The sequence below is a fragment of the Antedon mediterranea genome, chromosome 8 (genome assembly GCF_964355755.1).
Source record: "Antedon mediterranea chromosome 8, ecAntMedi1.1, whole genome shotgun sequence".
Classification (NCBI taxonomy): domain Eukaryota; kingdom Metazoa; phylum Echinodermata; class Crinoidea; order Comatulida; family Antedonidae; genus Antedon; species Antedon mediterranea.
In genome coordinates this window covers 8204521-8220068 of record NC_092677.1, presented here as the reverse complement: position 1 = coordinate 8220068, position 15548 = coordinate 8204521, and the positions used below count along the sequence as shown (strand labels likewise).

Here is a 15548-nt window from a genome sequence, read left to right as displayed (position 1 = left end):
TAAATTTATATTTATTTACAAAGTAGGCATTTCCGACGGTACGCACAGAATGTTAGGCCTATTCGAATATTAAATTAATTACATTTACGACAATATTTAGAAGAAAAGTATTCTCACTCAATGTGTACTTGCAAAAACTATTTTATTGAACGGCCTACAGTTGTCATAGGCCCTTGACACTTCACTTTTCAGTGTGAAGTACAAAAGTACAGTACAAACGGTTACTCCTTGCTAAATATTTTATTAGAACCAACCGGATATCTTGTATCGGAGTATGTTTATGAACTACATATAAATGGTTTGGTTACCACATTGCTTTTTGTAGTTCAGCACCAGCAAGTTGGCTATGCTGTTTCCTTTTCCTTTCCGATGTCTTGTCTTGTTCACACACGAATAATCTAGAAGTTGAACCTGAAAACACAACTTTAGAAAAATTTGCATTTTCATTCAAGCAACTTAGTTTTCTCCCCGTTCTTTTTGCTGGTTTTATTTGTTGACCTAATTGACCATTCTTGTTGCTCTCCCTTCGCAAATACTAGGAAAATTACCATCCCAAACAATTGTATTCCGGTGCATATTAGAAATACCACGGACCATTGCTTATGTGTATTCTGAAACACAAACAAGAATTCATACTCTTTTATTTTATTATTTATTTAATAATAGACGGGAAAGAGAGAATTGACGTCGATATTTCACGTATAGAATCTTAATACACCGTTTGGATGAATTTCCTTTCAAGGTGTATGCAGATAAATAAAACTAGGGTAGCGGCGTTGTAACAGGCGTTGTAAACACTTCTGATGTTTTGTTTATGGATTGTTATTAGTCCAGGAGTATTAGACAAAAAAAGGGCCAAAGGTAGAAATAAATATGCTAAAGCTGAATTTTTCAGGATAGGTCCCCAATGTTGTCTGGAACAACATACTAAAAGTCCCCGGGTTTCCCCGTTGTGCTTCAACCTGATTGGGCCATTTTTCAAAATGGCGGCCATCTTAACATTATTTACCATATTTTGACAACCAGTAGGTGTAAGTAAACAATCTTGGTGTCAAAATACTCAGAAGACCAATAAATATATTCACTGTAATGGAGAAGTTTTTAAAAAAATGACCGGAAATGCCTGTTTTGACCTTTGACCATAAATTTGGATTATCTCAATATCTCATCAACGACTGGCCGTACAGAGTTCAAAATTGTCCCAAATTATTCAGAATGCCCAACTTTCTATTCACTATAATGAAAGAAAAATACAAAATTCCTTTAGAAACCTTCTATTCTGACCTTTGAACTATTGACCTAAGCATATTTTAATTTTATAGACATCTTGGTGATCGATAGGAGTACATAAGCGAAATTTTTGTCAAAATACTCAGAAGACCCATATTTATATTCATTATAATGGAAAAGTTTTTAAAAAAATGACCGGAAATGCATGTTTTGAACTTTGACCCTAAATTTGGATTATCTCAATATCTCATCAACGACTGGCCGTAGAGACTTCAAAGTTGTCCCAAATTATTCGGAATGCCAAACTTTCTATTTACTTTAATGAAAGAAAAATACCAAAAACCTTTAGAAACCTTCTATTTTGACCTTTGAACTATTGACGTAGGCATATTTATTTTTATAGACATCTTCGTGATCGATAGGATACCAAATTGGTTTCAAAATTTATAACTTTGACCCTAATTTTGGGTTATCTCAATACCGCATCAACTGCTGGCCGTAGAGACTTCAAAATTGTCCTAAATTAAGCAGTGTGCCCAACTCTATAGTTAAAGAAAAATACTAAAAGCCTTTAGAAACCACCTATTTTGCCATTTGAACTATTGATCTGGCCAATACAGTATTTTATATCATAATTATATAGGAATCTTGGTAATCGATAGGAATACATAAGCGAATTTGTTGTCAAAATATTCCAAAACACCCATGTTTTCTTACCTTTGACTTTAATCACTACATTATAATTTAATAATATAAGTCCCAAATAGCATGATGGACATTTCATACCAATCATCATGCCATGAGATGTCAAATTTATCCGAAACGGCCTAGAAAAAATGTCCGATGGACGAATAATAATATTCATCAATATAGATATGAGGCCATAATTTCAGGTATCAAAGGGTCACAATGTGTCATTTGACAAACCACCTAAATAATAAAATACAATATAAAACTCTTACAAATCTATCAAGATGGATTATAAAGAAATTGTCACTGTAAAGTTGTTATGGTCTTCAACAGATTTTCATGCCCTTATTTTATTAACCATCATATAGTCCTGAAGTATTTTCGATTTTTTGAGAATTTTGATTAGAAAAAAAACAGAGAAAAATGTTCACATTTTAAAGATAAATGCAATAATTCTTTTAAAATTAAATTGCATCATATCAGATAAGAATCGGAGGTATGACTAGAGCCTAAAATGAGACTTGGACTGAGACCTTGATAAATGGTTGGGTGGGTGACTATGTACAGTGTGCAGTTTTAGACAATTTAAAAAATGTTATAAGATGAATTATGTACTCCAGACCTATATACACAAAGAAATGTAATAGCTGTGCAGCTCAATTGAAAAAAAACAACAATTTTACCAATAAGTGTGTGTCAAATCAACCAGTAGTGGTCTGTGCTATATATTAAATGGCACTGCCGAAGAGGAAACATTTCAGAATTGGTGTAGCTCCAAAGTTTAAACATGGACATTAGCCATATAGAGAAGGTGTGGCATTTTTTGGAAGACTAATTTCTAACCTTAATATTTCAAGACTAAATAAATAATAAAATTTGTTTGGTTACTAATGAATAAAAGAAGTGAAAACAGGCTAAAGCCCAAACAGACAGTAAAATGTATCATATATATATAGTTTAAAATTGGGGCTTGGTTTGTCTGTTTAGTATCTGAGCAATTTGGAATGAATTTTACCTCTCATGGCAATGGCCATACTGATGAATTGTTAGATTCTGTCTATCTTTATGTCAACTTAAATTTAACTTTTTGCATCTAAGCCCTCCTTCTGGAGAGCACGGGCTATTGTCGGTTTATACAGGTAAGCTAGGCACGAAATAAGACTAATTCTTATTAAAATGTAATGATTAAAGTCAAAGGTCAAACACTTTCAATCGCATTTAGTACATTATTTCTATAAGAGTAAACAGAAACATGGGTGTTTTGGAGTATTTTGACACAAAATTCCCTTATGTATTCCTATCGATCACCAAGATTTCTATACAATTTTGGTATAAAATATGACCAGATCAAGGGTTCAAAGGTCAAAATAGAAGGTTTCTATAGGAATTTGGTATTTTTCTTTCATTAAAGTGAATAGAAAGTTGGGCATTCCGAATAATTTGGGACAACTTTGAAGTCTCTACGGCCAGTCGTTGATGAGATATTGAGATAATTCAAATTTAGGGTCAAAGTTCAAAACATGCATTTCCGGTCATTTTTTTAAAAACTTTTCCATTATAATGAATATAAATATGGGTCTTCTGAGTATTTTGACACCAATTTCGCTTGTGTACTCCTATCGATCACTAAGATGTCTATAAAATTAAAATATGTCTAGGTCAATAGTTCAAAGGTCAAAATAGAAGGTTTCTAAAGGAATTTGGTATTTTTCTTTCATTAAAGTGAATAGAAAGTTGGGTATTCTGAATAATTTGGGACAACTTTGAAGTCTCTACGGCCAGTCGTTGATGAGATATTGAGATAATCCAAATTTAGGGTCAAAGGTCAAAACAGGCATTTCTGACCATTTTTTGTTAAACTTTTTCATTACAGTGAATATAAATATGGGTCTTCTGAGTATTTTGACACCAAAATTGTTTACTTACACCTACTGGTTGTCAGCATATGGTAAATAATTTTAAGATGGCCGCCATTTTGAAAAATGGCCCAATCGGGTTGAAGCACAACGGGGAAACCCGGGGACTTTTAGTATGTTGTTTCAGACAACATTATGGACCTATCCTGAAAAATTCAGCTTTAGCATATTTATTTCTACCTCAAAGTCTAATACTCCTGGACTATATATGCTTTTAAATTATAATCTATTGCACACAATAACGGGAATTTGCTTATTACCATTTTAAAGCGCGTAGCTCTTGAAAAGCTACCGGTTAGAAGTTGTTTTTATTTTCAGTTAGAAAAAACAATGCGATTTTATTTGAAAAACGAAATGCCTCGAATTCGCGTCTAGAGTTATACGACACAACTTGAATACAGTAATATAATCGGACCCATCCTCGTTGGAATACACTATGATTTTTTTTTCACTCTGTGATTTTCCCACTATCGTTTTTCATTGAAAAAATAAAACATCAAAGTACCTGATTATTTGTTAATCTACCAACTATGATTGTACTAAAAAATCCGCCAATACTGCTTATTGTGTACATAAATCCTATAATAATCCCCGAGTATCTCTCGGCTATGTCCATGACGTTCACAAGCGTACCGCCAAATTGAAATCCACACGCTCCAAATCCTACGGCAAATAGAACCTCAACTGCAAAAACATTGTGTCCGACGTAATATTGACCTACGAAACAGCCGGACGTTATCCCAAGAGCTGTAGAATACAACATTGAATCAAAATTGTTTGTAATGTATGTATATTCTATACGATAGTGACGTTTATCGGGGTAACAAAATGCTTAAGCCTATACACTCAGTATCTAAATACCCCTTGGTCTGGGGCTTAATATTCCGTTTTCCAGAATTTAACTTCTTTACTTAATGCTAAAAGTTTTTTTAATAGGTTTTGTTTTTTTAAAGATTACGGTAGTGAGCGAGTAACGCAAATCACGACAACGTTTGATAGTTGCTACTTTGCGTACACAGACACACTTATTAACCAAAAGAAAAACGTACTTACATAGAAACATAAATAGTTTTCTTGTATTCTGAACGCTTAGATATTTAGATTGTATAATGTAGTCGGCAGAGACACCAGCGAGTAAACCAATAATAATTTGTACAAAGCATATAATTGACATAAATATACCCACCTGAAAAACAAAACTTTATTTTAGTATCGACAAGTTGTGAGAGTTTAAATTATGGGCACTTAGACAAACATGGGAGAACACCTCAGGACACTGGATGCATGACTTCTTTTGCAGTCCATTTAATGTTTCATTTTGGTAAAGTTTATTATGCTACAACTGTAATGTTTGACGAATCTACAAAGAGCTTGAGACCCTATTTGATTAAAAATCTGGACAGACGAGAATTAAATTATTCTATCGTAAATTCATTCATAAAAACATGATACCCGAGTGCCATTCCGAGTAGTGTGGTTTAAGCACCACTTTTATTATGCATGGAGATGCCACTGTCAAAATGTGTCACAGGCTACATAGGACTATAGATATAATTTATTTCGAGGAATGGTGAATTATAGAATAGCGCTGTACAGTACTTACATGCTTGACACTAACTTGTAAAACGGTTGAAAGATATGTTGGTGTTTCAATTATTATAACTAGATATCCAAATACATATGTAAAGTAGGCAATCACATTTGCCCAAACTGCCCATGATGTAATTATATCAAACCAAGGAATTGACGAAATCTGATTTGAAAATAAAAACAACTTCGTAAAGATGTATTTTCATCAACAAAAAAAAAGAAAAATGAACTTTGGGTCATTTGCGCAACGAAAGTAATTTGACCAATCACAAGCGAGTTTGAATGATCTTCGCTTGCATAATTGCGCGCTGCGGTACCAGCGAGAAACTTAAAAAAGGAAAGTGTGAATGTTTGTGTTATAGTAGTGCCTATTATTACTGAATACAGGTATGTAAGCAATCTGACCCGGCTTTATAATTCTTAGTCGGCCCTATCAACTCCTTATATTTCAGAGAGTGCTCAGCCTTCCTTGCAAATACATACATTTTCTTTATGTGAAGCAGGCGATTCAAAATGTTCAATTTCCTCATCTGAAACTCCGTCGCTTTGATGGGGATTTTCATGAATGTTCGTTCCCCATGCTATTGTCAGTATAGCTCCAAGTATACCTAAAGTTATAAAGAAAATAAATAAAGGAAAGAATATGAAATAATAAATACTATAGATTTATATATATAATTTGAACTAGTTTGCGATAGAAAACTCATTTAAACGGGTCCAGTTGTTTGTGAACATTTCAGAGGTATATAATAAATTATGCGCAATATTTAGATTTAGTAGTACAGTAATAGGTTTAACTATATATAACAAACATTTCCTTCCATCCATTTTTATAAATATTAGAGGAATTGGTTCAGTAAATATTCAAAACAACAAGTATTGCCAAATGAAACACCTGTTCAATCTTTTAATCAACCCGACTATTTGTAATAACTTTAGCTTAAGGCTCTTATCTAAATAAAATCATTAACCAGTTATATTTTTAAAAACTTGAAAACTGTTGTTTCTCAACACTATTTTGCTCTTTGATTTATAAGGATTTTACAATAATTCTAATATCTTAGCTTTAATGTGAAATGCTATTGATCAATCCTTTTTTATTACTCATTACTGTTTTAAATACATATTTAGCTGTTATTATGAGGAAGACATGCAACAGTTTATTATTTTAAAAAAAAGGTAATTTACTATATAAATAAAATAATGTAGGCCAACCACCAACTGTGTCTGTTGAACATATCCAGCTTGACAGGAAACTAGACAAAATGAAACCGACTGACGAACCTGTTAATGATTAATATAGCATAAGCTCGAATAATTCAATAATAGTAATATTCACTTTAATAGCGCAACATTCAGGGCGTTCCTAAGCGCTGAACAATCAACAGAAAAAAGCATCTGCAGTTTATTATCTAGGTCGAATTGTAAGGACCATGTCAAAATAATTCCACTACAGTTTATTGTTTTCTATCCTTTTATAGAGTTAGCAAACGTTTTGGGGTATTATCATACATACACTATCTACAATGACAGTCACTTTCACCATAAGTAACAATTGTGTTAATAACCAGAGTTTCCATGTAAAATTATTGAAATGAGGTCATTTACAAAATTCGTATTTTCGTTAAATCAAATCTACATATTTTAAGTAATGACACCTGTGTGTTAGATCTTACCAGTGTAAACAATAGATAACATGGTGCTTCTCTCATCTGGAGACGTCCATTTACCAATTAAAACATATACTGATGGGTTTGAAGATCCCTAAATTTTACAATAAAAAAGTAACCATAAACATGTTGAAAGTAGGCCTACTGTTATATCCTAGTAGGTCCAGGCCTATATTACTTTTCATTTGTTTATAATACAATTTCCATTGGTTTTGATATCTAAATTAAAAGTTATCAACAAGATCTTTAAAAAAAATTAAGATGGCTGGAATTATACACAGCTAACATTTTTTAAAGGGTATATTTTTGGTCGGTGTTTTTAATGGGAATTTAGGCCTATCGATTACCCCAACAACAATATTCAATTTAAAATTCGTACCTGTCCCATTCCATCTATAATTCGCAATGCTACGAGAAAATACACATGTACTTGTGCTACCCATGGTACCAACGCATTGATTAAACTAGCTGAACTGAGTACAAACATTATGACTCGTTTTCCACCTAACTTGTTTGCCAAAAATCCACCCGTCATCGGTATGAAAGCGTAACCACAATAAAAAGCACCTAAAACCAATTGCTGTTCCCGATTATCCCAATTAAAGCGTGGTATCTACATGAAAACAACGTTGAACACAATTATATATTTAGGTAAACAATTTAATAATATGTAGGCTTATTTTTCCTATCTTCTTTTTATAATAATTTCATGAAATTATATATATATATATATTTAATTATGTTCAATAGTGCCATCGCCATATTTTCATCGAATACAGTATACAATCTTATTCTAGTTCTAACTTTGTAACCTGTTATTGTCGTTTTTTGTACAGGTCTTAAGTGAGAATTGTTAGGTGCCGAATAATGTTATCCATTTACTTACGCTATTATAGTTTTGAAAATCGTTCGCCCCACCTACTTTTCTGGAAAGATTACCGGTATACGCCGAGTCATCAATCGAAACATTCCTGTTGACCATGTTTACAATAGCAATATACCAGTTCATTCTTGATGATGATAGGAAAAGATTTACACAACTGCACATAAATACCACAAAATATCGGTGCATTTTAACGTGTGACTTTATGTTGAACAAGTGATATATGTAGTTCATTTTTAAAATTTTAAATGGTACCGTACATAATTGTTTAACGGTTTTATATATACTGTACCAGAAAAAAGAAGATATAAACTTCATTTAACCAGAATAGTCCAGTTATAATCAGGTCATACTGTAAATTGAGGGCGTAGCGTTGACAATTTGTTGTCTAATTTGTCTGCATTTCTCTTTTAGGCGTGTCTTTTTTCCTTTAAACATGGACATAGGTCCATGCTTTAAACAAATTTGATTTAGTGTTTACCGATCCAACCAACATAGTGCGCTGTAGAGTCGCGTTTACACGCGGCGACTAAAAATAAGTTGTACTGTGTACTGAAAATTACAGTAACGTTTAAAGGATAGGCCTACTTTTTTATTTAATAATTGTATAATGTAACCGAGTAATGTAATTTATATTGTAAAAAAAAAGACAATTTCAGTAAAGTACATTTATAATTCTAACATTTTCACATTATTTGTTTAATGTATTAATACCATCTTCCTTTTTCATATTATTATACATGATACGTTATATTATTTTTTTTTATTCCTTAGCATTTTATTACATTATTGTTCAAGTCATTAATGATATAACTTTAAAAAGTTTTTTCACACTCGTTTATACTTTAGATGTAAAAAAATCCAATTGAATATAACCTGAATTCAATTTCATAATACTATTTACGATTAATTAAACTTCTTTTTTCTTCTTCAATATGTTCATTGTTTGATGACCATTCTTGCTGTTCTGCCTCAGCAAATATTAGAAAGAAGAACATCCCAAATAGCTCAACACCACCAGTTATCAAAAATAGCAAGATCCACTGTTTTAAAGTATTCTGAAATGTACATTACCGATAATATAATAACATAATAGGCTACTAATTGTGTTAAATAAATTATGATTTGTCTAAATTGCAAATGTTGAATATTTCGATAGCTTACAGTTGAAAGGTTGAACACCATAGTAAAAATTTTAAACTGTTAATTACCTCTTCGTTTATTACAAGACCAATAACAATTGGAAGGAGAAAACCAGAGCAGCTAACTATAGTCTGTGTTACTCCGGCAACTACTCCAGAATATTCGATAGTTATATCCATTGGGTTCGGTAATACTGAAGCATAATTGCAACCGTACACAGCAGAAATCACAATATACAGAATCTCAACCACAACTACACTGTGACCAGCAAAAACAACTGCACAAAAACAGGCGCTTGATATTCCAAAACCTGTGGAAATTTTATTGAATTAAATAAATATTACATAATGTTTTTCAATGTACAATTCTGATAAGTTTCAATTTTCATCAAATAATATTTACTAGTTTCAGAGTAAGCTAAAGAAATTATGTTTATTATGATTCAAGCTTTTACAATAATATGAATGAAAACATTACCTAAAAGTACAAAGAGCTTTCTTGTATTTAAGATACTTAAGTACTTTTGTTGAATGATATAGTCAGCAGCCGCAGCAAATAGTAGACCGGTTACTACTATCGTACAATTTGGAATTAGCGTTAAATATCCAATCTAAATGAGAATCAATAGAATGCATATTTTACTGTTGGAACTGGGTTGTTATAGCATTTAGGCCTACATATCTCATTAAACATTTAACATCGACCCCTATTTTATGGCTGGGTGATTCAATTAATGGAACGTTAGTAACAAAAATTATAAGAAGACATACTGTTTGCTTTACCATAAACATGTAAATGTGCTTTCAAAAAAGATTGGGTGCTTCAATTGTAGAAAATGAGTAAGAAAAATTAGAAGACTAATTTTTCTTACCGTTCTAACATCGACCCCTAATATTGTTGAAAAAGGGTTTGTGCTTCAATTAGGAAAAAATAGTAACCAAAATTAGACAATTTATTTGCCTTACCATTTTAACATTCACCCCTAATGATTGAAATAAAGGTTGCGTGCTTATTTACCAGAAAGTAGTAACAACAATTAGAACACAGATCATTTGCCTTACCGTTCTAACATCGACCCCTAATATAGTTGAAAAAGGGTTGGTGCTTCAATTAGGAGAAAGTAGTAACCGAAATTAGTATTTATTTGCCTTACCATTTTAACATTCACCTCTAATGGTTGAAATAAAGGTTGCGTGCTTATTTACCAGAAAGTAGTAACAACAATTAGAAAACAAATTATTTGCCTTACCGTTCTAACATCGACCCCTAATATAGTTGAAAAAAGGGTTGGTGCTTCAATTAGCAGAAAGTAGTAACCGAAATTAGAAGCAAACTTTGCAATGGCAATGGCCCAGACCGGCTTTGATGTGAATATATCGTACAGTGGAATTGACTGAAAAACACAACACAATTTAAGGTATATACTTGTAAGCTCCTTATACTATTTATGATTTTAAAGAGAAATATTAAATGAATAACTATTAATATTATTTTTTTTTTATTTTAAAATGTGATATTGAATAACTTGGGTATTGATTATTTGAGTTTCACACCCTTGATCCTACACTTTGACCCATGCATATCTACTACGTCCATACACTATAATACTTATATATTATATGTATACACTATCACAATGTGACAAAACATGTCATGTGCCTATATTATAATAATGGACATGATGATGTTATCATATACCATAGTTCGGCATATCACTACCATATTTAGGCACATCACACTTTATGATAAAGTGTAGACAGATCTTTATACTTAAGAAATATCCTAGAAGAACTGTATAACTATTTTAAAACGGAAGAACTACCTTATTTGGTGTAATCGTTTGGGATTTTCTTTTATCTTGATCTGGAGACTCCGAAACGCCTGTTATCCAAATAATTGATAAAACAGCCCCAAACATACCTAGCCAGAATGGTTGAAAGTTTAGAAATACGAAAAACTAACGTATCATACAATTATCAATCAATCGTATATTGTTTTATTTCAATAAAACATGATATGTATACGTACATCATCGAAAGTTATGGAAAAGGAAACGTTTAATATGGGGACCATTAAAAACAAAAGAAGTTATCAATCAAAAGGTAATACAATTATATAAGATTAATAACTCCTCATCTAAATATAAACACGTACGGATATTTTTTTAAATTATTTCTTTATTCTTTAATTTGGCATAAACGAGAATAAATAACAGACAGAACAGATAAAAACTCGTATATCTTCACCAGGATAACCCTTAAGAGTCTTATTGCTTTCAAAAGAGAATCTGGAAGTTCAAAAGGTACCTGACGATAAATGGGATGTATGTTTAAATAAAAGTGTTGTGGTTATCATGGATTGCAAACCAACACCCCAGCTGCCGGGAATAATGATAATAATAATAAAGTTTACTGTATATATAATACGACATTGGCCATCCTCCAATCTTGTATGAAGAACAGATCCACGATGACGTATAATTTGAAACTATGGCACCAATTGCCTTGCCTTTAAAATAAATATGATCTTAAACATTATACACATGCAATGGTTTCTTTTATATTATTAGCGACATCACAAATGGACACAAGGTAACCACCGCTTAAGAAGCAAGTTTGTGACAGATGAATTAAAGTAAAACTTGGAAATGAATATAAAGCTTTTAGTATACATACCAACATAAACTATTGATATCATTCTACTTCGTTTATCGGGATCAGCCCATTTAGTCAATAAAGTGTAAATTGCAGGAGTAATCATTCCCTGTTAAAACAGTTAAGTTAGTTAAAACTAGTTTGCACAAAGAATATATTTATATATTATTCTGTCTCTATTTAACATTTAACTAGAAGATTTTAAACAAACCTGTGCGATTCCATCCAAAATCCGTAACGTTAAGAGTAGACCAACATGTATGCTCGCTGCCAACGGTGACAAAGCTGCTATCAAACTCGTCAAAATAATTGCAAATGAAATAATATTTTTTCCTCCAGTCTTAACAGTCAAAATCCCTCCTGGTATTTCCATGGCAGCTTTTCCATAATAAAAGGCTCCGAGTAGCATTTGCTGCGTAATTTCATCCCAATCATAAGTTGGTATCTGTAATAAATACATTGATACGATTTATTAACCAAATGCCGGTAAACAATATTTAGTATATCCACGAAACATATCCTGTTAAGTGACGCCCCAGGCTCATTATAACCATAGACATATTGTATAACTCGTATCCGGATATTCACCCCCTGGACATTTACCCCCCGGAAAACTACCCCCCGGACAACCACCACCTGGACCACTACCCCCTTAGGACAACTACCCCTTTAGGACAACTACCCCCCGGACAAATACCCCCCGGACAACTACCCCCTTAGGACAACAACCTCCTTAGGACAACTACCCCCTGGACAACTACCCCCCGGGCAATTACCCCCTAGGAACAATTACCCCACGGACAATAACCCCCTAGGAACAATTACCCCCCGGACAATAACCCCCCGGACAAATACCCCCCCCCCCGAGTAATTACCCCGCGGACAACTACCTCTGACACAATACTCCCCGTAGGACAACTACTTCATGGACAATACTCCGAGGGCAAATAATCTTTTAGGACAACTACCTCCGTAGGACAACTAACCCCTGGACAACTACCCCCTGGACAATTACCCCTAGGAACAATTACCCCCTGACAATTATCCCCCGGAGAATTACCCCCCCCCCCGGGTAATTACCCCCCCCGGACAATAACCCCCCGGACAAATACCCCCCCCCCCCCCCCCGAGTAATTACCCCGCGGACAACTACCTCTGACACAATACTCCCCGTAGGACAACTACCTCCTGGACCTGGACAATACTCCGAGGGCAAATAATCTTTTAGGACAACTACCTTCGTAGGACAACTAACCCCTGGACAACTACCACCCAGAAAACTATCCCTTTAGAACAACTACCCCCCGGACGGACAACTACCACCCAGACCATTCAACAACCTGACTCTGCAACAGTGTATAATAGGAATTAATAACTATATTTTAATTCGTTACTTTGACGAATTACTATTCATTATTGTAAACAAAAGTAAAAGATTGAACATAACTATAGCCTGGTATAAACTGAAGATTGTCACACATGATCATAGGATAGTCGAACGTATTATATAGTACTCCCTGTATTTACTGTAAAGACTGGGTTTGCTAATAATAATAATAATTTTTGCGTCAGGACAATGCTTCGATAACCACTGGTCTTAAAAGAATTAATTTTTGTCTCAAATTTGTCATATATGTATTTTTGTACACTTGAAGAATAATATCACTTTTGATATTTGACCTCAATGTTCACTCACCGAATAAACGGCGATCTTTAAATAAATTCCCCTCAAATAAACAGTGACCATGTCACTCCCATGAAACATCATATGGAATAATCGGCGTCTATTTCCATTAGATTATACCCCCTCCCATTGAATAAACAACTTTCTTCCAATAAATGTCCACCTAAAAACCACCTAAACAATAAACAGCCCAGGCCGTTTTTTGAATAAATACGGTACTTTAAATCTAGCACATCTAGGGTCTAGCGTGCTGTTAAACAGAATAATCGGTTAAAAACGGGTGTTTCGAAACTAGAGACCCGAGACCAGAGACCCGAGACCCAATACGAAAAGAGAGACCTAAATATACGAAAAGGGAGACCCACGTACGAAAAGGGAGACCCTACTATACGAAAAGGGAGACCCCACTATACGAAAAGGGAGACCCTAATATACGAAAAGGGAGACCTAAATATACGAAAAGGGAGACCCAAATATACGAAAAGGGAGACCCAAATATACAAAATGGGAGACCCAAAAATATGAAAAGGGAGACCCACTATAAGAAAAGGGAGACCCCACTATACGAAAAAAGAGACCACACTATACGAAAAGGGAGACCCTAATATACGAAATACCCAAATATAGGTCTCCCTTTTCATATTGGGTCTCGTGTCAGGTCTCTGGTCTCGGGTCTCTAGTTTCGAAACACCCGTTAAAAACAGATGATTTCATTTATACAGAAACCGGTCCAATATATTTGTCTACTTTTGGATTGGGGGAGGGGGGGGGGGTAGTTGACCGGGTGGTAGTTGACCGGGTGGTAGTTACCCGGGGGGTAGTTACCCGGGGGGTAGTTATCCTAAGGGTGTAGTTGTCCTAAGGGGGTGGTTGTCCGGGGGGTAGTTGTCCGGGGGGTTGTTATCCTAAGGGGGTAGTTGTCCTAAGGGGGAAGTTGTCCTAAGGGGGTAGTTTTCCGGGGGGTAGTTGTCCGGGGGGTAGTTGTTCTAAGGAGTAGTTGTCCGGGTGGTAAACATCCGGGGGGTAACTGTCTAGGGGGTAGGTGTCCTAGAACCTGTATAACTATATCTCTATGTTATAACTGATCTATCAGTGTGCGCATACAAAGAAGTTAGGACGTGCTTTCTGCGTTCTCCACTTCGACTCAGTTTAGTGAATGTTTTTGTTTGTTAGGTGACGACAGAACGATTTACAATACCTAGCTTGTTCCTATGTCATTGATCGTCGCAATCGAAAGATTCCTGTTATCTAGTAACTCGGTTTAGGCTATACATAAACCGATTGTACGCAATTCTATTAAACGTTGCAGACTATCCCACTGTAAAGATTATTTCCCGTCCTGACTTTTCGTGATCGATAATTAGATACATATCTAAATACTTACTTGAATATTAGGTTGATTTGTAGGCCTACTGGTATCAATGTTGGAGTGGTTGTTAGTCTGACGTGTAGAAGTGGTTCCATTTCTTTTAACCATCTCTAAAATGGCAATATTGATGTTTAACCTTGTACAGTAACATAAAATATTCACTAAACAACAAGCAAATGTTACAAAATATCGTTTCATTTTGGATTGGAATGGAAGCCTAAAAAGAATACATATAGCCTATACTGCATACCTACTACACTGTAATATGTACATTGTTTAACAACTGCTGTACAATTGTGTTTTTTGGTCACGCTTCATTGGTAGGTATACAAGGTCGTTAATGGAATCAGTGTAGAGTGTTGGCCATCAAAATACTAACTAAACAGTTAGATAGTAGTGAAAAAACAATGCTTCTCCAATTCAATTCAACAACATCAATGGTGAGTGTTATTTATTCATCATTGGTCAGTTACGGACAGAATCAGCATTGGTCAATTACTGATAGATTCAGATAAATTTTCATTTATCAGAAAGTTCAACACACCGTGAAACAGGTATTTTTTGTGAAACCCTTTGGAATATATTTTTATATAAATAAAAGGAAATATCATGTCAATATTTTGTATGCGTTGTCCTTGGCCTATTTTGGACGTACGTCCTCCATGGTTGAACGCATTTATTTTGTTATTATAAAAATATCTAAATGATAAAAGGATTGA

The 15548-nt window shown here is 34.1% G+C and overlaps 2 protein-coding genes and 1 long non-coding RNA gene across 3 annotated transcripts; all 3 read right to left on the bottom strand.

Annotated features, from left to right (window-relative positions):
• Window positions 1–333: 333 nt before the first annotated feature.
• On the bottom strand, window positions 334–7680 carry LOC140056177 (sialin-like). Its single transcript, XM_072101468.1, has 8 exons — window positions 7476–7680; window positions 7103–7190; window positions 6615–6710; window positions 5910–6034; window positions 5440–5589; window positions 4890–5022; window positions 4342–4583; window positions 334–611 (listed from the first exon to the last, which is right to left on the bottom strand). The coding sequence occupies exons 1-8, from the start codon at window positions 7629–7631 to the stop codon at window positions 444–446; spliced, it is 1158 nt and encodes a 385-aa protein (XP_071957569.1). The 5' UTR covers window positions 7632–7680; the 3' UTR covers window positions 334–443.
• Window positions 7681–8706: 1026 nt separating this feature from the next.
• On the bottom strand, window positions 8707–11932 carry LOC140057141 (sialin-like). Its single transcript, XM_072102690.1, has 7 exons — window positions 11798–11932; window positions 11535–11630; window positions 10945–11042; window positions 10372–10515; window positions 9600–9732; window positions 9191–9432; window positions 8707–9037 (listed from the first exon to the last, which is right to left on the bottom strand). The coding sequence occupies exons 1-7, from the start codon at window positions 11880–11882 to the stop codon at window positions 8876–8878; spliced, it is 960 nt and encodes a 319-aa protein (XP_071958791.1). The 5' UTR covers window positions 11883–11932; the 3' UTR covers window positions 8707–8875.
• Window positions 11933–12203: 271 nt separating this feature from the next.
• LOC140056550 (uncharacterized) lies at window positions 12204–15117 on the bottom strand. Its single transcript, XR_011846776.1, has 3 exons — window positions 15080–15117; window positions 14845–14939; window positions 12204–12221 (listed from the first exon to the last, which is right to left on the bottom strand). It is a non-coding gene; the product is annotated as an uncharacterized lncRNA (long non-coding RNA).
• Between the last annotated feature and the right edge of the window lie 431 nt (window positions 15118–15548).

Coding starts and splice junctions, on each gene's coding strand:
- LOC140056177 (XM_072101468.1), bottom strand. CDS start 7,631: ATGACGGGTGGATTTTTGGCAAACAAGTTAGGTGGAAAACGAGTCATA. Junction 6,035..6,614: donor TACATTATTTTATTTATATA/GTAAATTACCTT, acceptor TTATAACTTTAG/GTATACTTGGAGCTATACTG. Junction 4,584..4,889: donor AAAACTATTTATGTTTCTAT/GTAAGTACGTTT, acceptor TGTATTCTACAG/CTCTTGGGATAACGTCCGGC.
- LOC140057141 (XM_072102690.1), bottom strand. CDS start 11,882: ATGATTACTCCTGCAATTTACACTTTATTGACTAAATGGGCTGATCCC. Junction 11,043..11,534: donor AATGTCGTATTATATATACA/GTAAACTTTATT, acceptor CATTCTGGCTAG/GTATGTTTGGGGCTGTTTTA. Junction 10,516..10,944: donor AAACGATTACACCAAATAAG/GTAGTTCTTCCG, acceptor TGTGTTTTTCAG/TCAATTCCACTGTACGATAT.